The 3693-nt window shown below is 53.3% G+C and overlaps 1 protein-coding gene across 1 annotated transcript; it reads left to right on the top strand.

Annotated features, from left to right (window-relative positions):
• Window positions 1–578: 578 nt before the first annotated feature.
• Window positions 579–3426, top strand: BTG1 (BTG anti-proliferation factor 1). Its single transcript, XM_015628046.3, has 2 exons — window positions 579–978; window positions 2146–3426. The coding sequence occupies exons 1-2, from the start codon at window positions 831–833 to the stop codon at window positions 2508–2510; spliced, it is 513 nt and encodes a 170-aa protein (XP_015483532.1). The 5' UTR covers window positions 579–830; the 3' UTR covers window positions 2511–3426.
• The last annotated feature ends 267 nt before the right edge of the window (window positions 3427–3693 follow it).

The following is a 3693-nucleotide window of genomic DNA, read 5'->3' as shown; positions in this document are numbered from 1 at the left end:
ACCGTCCTGGGAGCGCCCACGCCGCTGTCCTGCTGCGGCCGCCCTTGCGTGGGGAGGCGCCGGTGCACGGACGCGGCGCGCCGGGGCCGAGCCGAGCGCCAGAGCGGCCGCTCCCGCCCCCGCTTCCCCGAGCGCCGCCCGCCCCCGCCGCTGACGTGGCTCCGCGCTCCCCGGCGACAGCGCGCGGCCGCGGCCCCTCCCGTTCGCGCGGGTTCCCGTGCGGCCCCGCCGCCGGCCGGCGCCGTGCCCTGCTCACGCGGATTCGCGCGGAGACCCGCGCGGGGACGCCCCGCACTGGCGCGCTCCATACCCCCTCACGCGCGGCTCCCCGCAGCGCGGGAGCGCGCCCCGGCACGCGGAGGCCCTCGCGCGGGCACGCGACCCATTGCGCCGACCCCTGCGCGCGCCCCCGGCTCTATTTGTTTACAGCCGATTACGTCACCCACCCCGGCTGGCCCCGCCCCGCCACCTGCCGTCACGATGGTGCGATCGCCGGATTGGCGGCGGCGCGCCCCCGGCGCCATGACGCCACTTCCGGTCGGTGGCGGCTATAAGAGGCGGCGGAGGGCGGGTAACTCCCTTCGCCCCTCGCCGCAGGAAATGCGGGGAGTGCTGCCGCGGCCGCCGCTGCTGCCGCCGCCCCCCTGCCGTAGGAAGAGGAGGCGGAGGCTGCCTCCCCCGGGATGTGATCTGGGCTCCGCCGCCTGCTCCGCGCCCAGTTAGAGCCGCGCCGCCCCCGTCCCGTCCCGCGCCGCTCGCCCCGCGCCCCGGCCCGTCCCGTCCCAGCGCCGGCCGCCCCGGAGAGCTGGCTGCCGCCCGCCGCCGCCTCCATGCATCCCGCCCTGTACACCCGGGCCAGCATGATACGTGAGATCGCCGCGGCCGTGGGCTTCATCTCCAAGTTCCTGCGGACCAAGGGGCTGATGAACGAGCGGCAGCTGCAGACCTTCAGCCAGTGCCTGCAGGAGCTGCTGGCAGGTGAGGGCGGCGTGGGCGCGGCGGGAGCCGCTCCCCCCCCTCCGCCGCGGGCCGTCTGCCCGCTCAGGGCTGGCGGTGGTGCGGGCAGCACCGCGCTCCGCGGGCGCCCGGAGAGAGGGAAAGGGAAAGATCGGCCCCTCCGAGGGACTGGAGCCCCTCCGCGGGAGGCGACGGCTCCGCGGCCGTGGCTCGGCCCCTGCGGGGATCCTCCGTGCCGAGCTGGCCCGGCGGGTGTGGGAGGCTGGAGCGGGCTGTAAACAAAAGGGGCTCGGGCGTCGCGCAGGCAGCTCCCCCCCCCACACACCCCCCACAGCCCTTGCCTCCGTAGACAAAGCTTTCGAGCAGCCCGGACTTGAGCTCCGCGCCAAGGGCTCAAACCGCCCGCTTTCCATAAAGAAAAATGCTCCGGAGTTGGTTTTTTTTTGTCAAGTAAAATTCATCGGTGGACGATGAGTCTTGGTTGCCCTTTATTCTGGAAGCGTCTCTTAGCCGCCCCAGAGCCCCGGTTAGGAGCAATTACCGAGGGTTCTGTCATTGCCCTGTGGGTTTTGTTTTCCCAAGCCCTCCCAGTGGGCTCGATAGTGGCTACAAGTACCCTCAGATCGATAGGGTTTTGGGTGGGATGGAACTCCTGAGGTAAGTCCTTGGTTTCTCGCCATGGAAAACAGGCTGGGAAGAACAGTGGTGAAATACAGCTTGAGTCAGTCGGTAAATGCTGCCCAGTTTCCTCCCTAGTTATTTTTGGGTGTTCTTAGAATGTGAGAAACTAAGCACGGGTGTGATCACAAAAGGATGCTGGAAAGGGTCGTTTTTCCTATCTGGTTTATGATGTTTAGAAGGTCTTGAGTTTTTCTTTTATGTATTTCTGTATTTTTATATTTGTTTTTCTGAATGCTTGGAAGTTGCTTTTCACTCCTTTCTGGTGGTGGATATTGCTCTCTATACAGTAGCACAAAACAGTAACTTTGTACGAGTGCTTCCCAAGGGACATAGCACTTACATAAATCATTAAGAAATAAAACCTATAATGATTTTTCGAGTCATTTGATGCTGAAATAACGAGCTTTTTAAGATCTTGATGTGTGAAATTTGCAAGAGACCAGTAATCGCTGCGTGCATCTTTCGACACGGAATTAAGGAGGATAATGTTTGTTTTTTATTTTATAGAACATTATAAACACCACTGGTTCCCAGAAAAGCCATGCAAGGGATCAGGTTACCGATGTATCCGGATCAACCATAAAATGGATCCTCTCATTGGACAGGCAGCACAGCGGATTGGATTGAGCAGTCAGGAACTGTTTCAGCTTCTTCCGAGCGAACTCACTCTCTGGGTTGACCCGTACGAAGTGTCCTATCGCATTGGAGAGGATGGCTCGATCTGTGTGCTGTACGAAGCTGCACCAGCAGGAGGTAGCCAAAGTAACACCAACATGCAAATGGTAGACAGCAGAATAAGCTGTAAGGAGGAACTTCTCTTGGGCAGAACTAGCCCTTCCAAAAGCTACAATATGATGACTGTATCAGGTTAAGATATAGTCTGTGGATGGATCACCTTAAAATGGATGGATAAATTTGGTTTTTACTTTGGGTGGGCACCTCTGGGGATGGATTATGGAATTTAAACCATGTCACAGCTGTGAAGATCTGGCACACGTTAGAGTGGTATATTTTAAAGTGACAGTGCCATAGTTTGGACAGTACCTTTCAGTGATTTAATAGCCTGTGAGTCAAAATGATTGCAGCTTGCTAGGGAGTAAGAAGATCTAGGAAGTGTCAGTTTCTCCAAGACACCTGACTTAATTTCTACACCAATTTTCAACCCTGATCTGTATTTATAAAGTGATTCTCTGCAGTAGGTCTTGCAGAGTAAATTTGCACTATTACATTTATTAATTGTTAGCATTTTTGGCAGCTCAGTAACAAGACTTATGAACACCATAGTACTGGAAATTTTAATTTTCAGACTTTTACCTAGCACTTACAAATATGTATAAATGTACATAAGATAAAATAGTAAGAATGACCTGGGGAAATGGTCAGATCTTTACATTGGCCTCAAAAGTAGCAAGTGATCAGAATCTGCCATGGCAACAGGCTTTAAAAAGACCATATAAAGACACTGTCTGAACTGTGGTGTTAGCACCAGCCAGCTATCTGTACATTTGCTAGCTTGTAGTTTTCTAAGACTGAGTAAACTTCTTATTTTTAGAAAGTGGAGGTCTGGTTTGTAATTTCCTTGTTCTTAATTGGGTAAAAGTCTTTTCCACAAACCACCATCTATTTTGTGAACTTTGTTAGTCATCTTTTATTTGGTAAATTATGAACTGGTGTAAATTTGTACAGTTCATGTATATTGATTGTGGCAAAGTTGTACAGATTTCTATATTTTGGATGAGAAATTTTTCTTCTCTCTATAATAAATTGTTTCCTATCTTGGCATTTTAATTAATCTCTTGTCGTGATTACATAGGATCAGTTAAATTATTTTTGTCTCACAGTAGAAACAAAATAGGTACTATAAAGGCTTAGTAACATCAATGGCACCCTGATGCTAGGGAACACTTGGTACAGACTTGGATTAATGAAGACCTCACATATAAATGCTTGGGAAGTTTAGGGGAACACGATGTGTCACTTTAGACCTTGTAAAATCAGTCAATGTGGAAATAACTCCAGGGCCAATAATTCCAGGATATGAGGAAAAGGTACAGA

Source organism: Parus major, chromosome 1A (assembly GCF_001522545.3).
Source record: "Parus major isolate Abel chromosome 1A, Parus_major1.1, whole genome shotgun sequence".
Lineage (NCBI taxonomy): Eukaryota > Metazoa > Chordata > Aves > Passeriformes > Paridae > Parus > Parus major.
The sequence above is the reverse complement of the archived record's forward strand: the minus strand, read 5'-3'. Positions and strand labels throughout refer to the sequence as shown.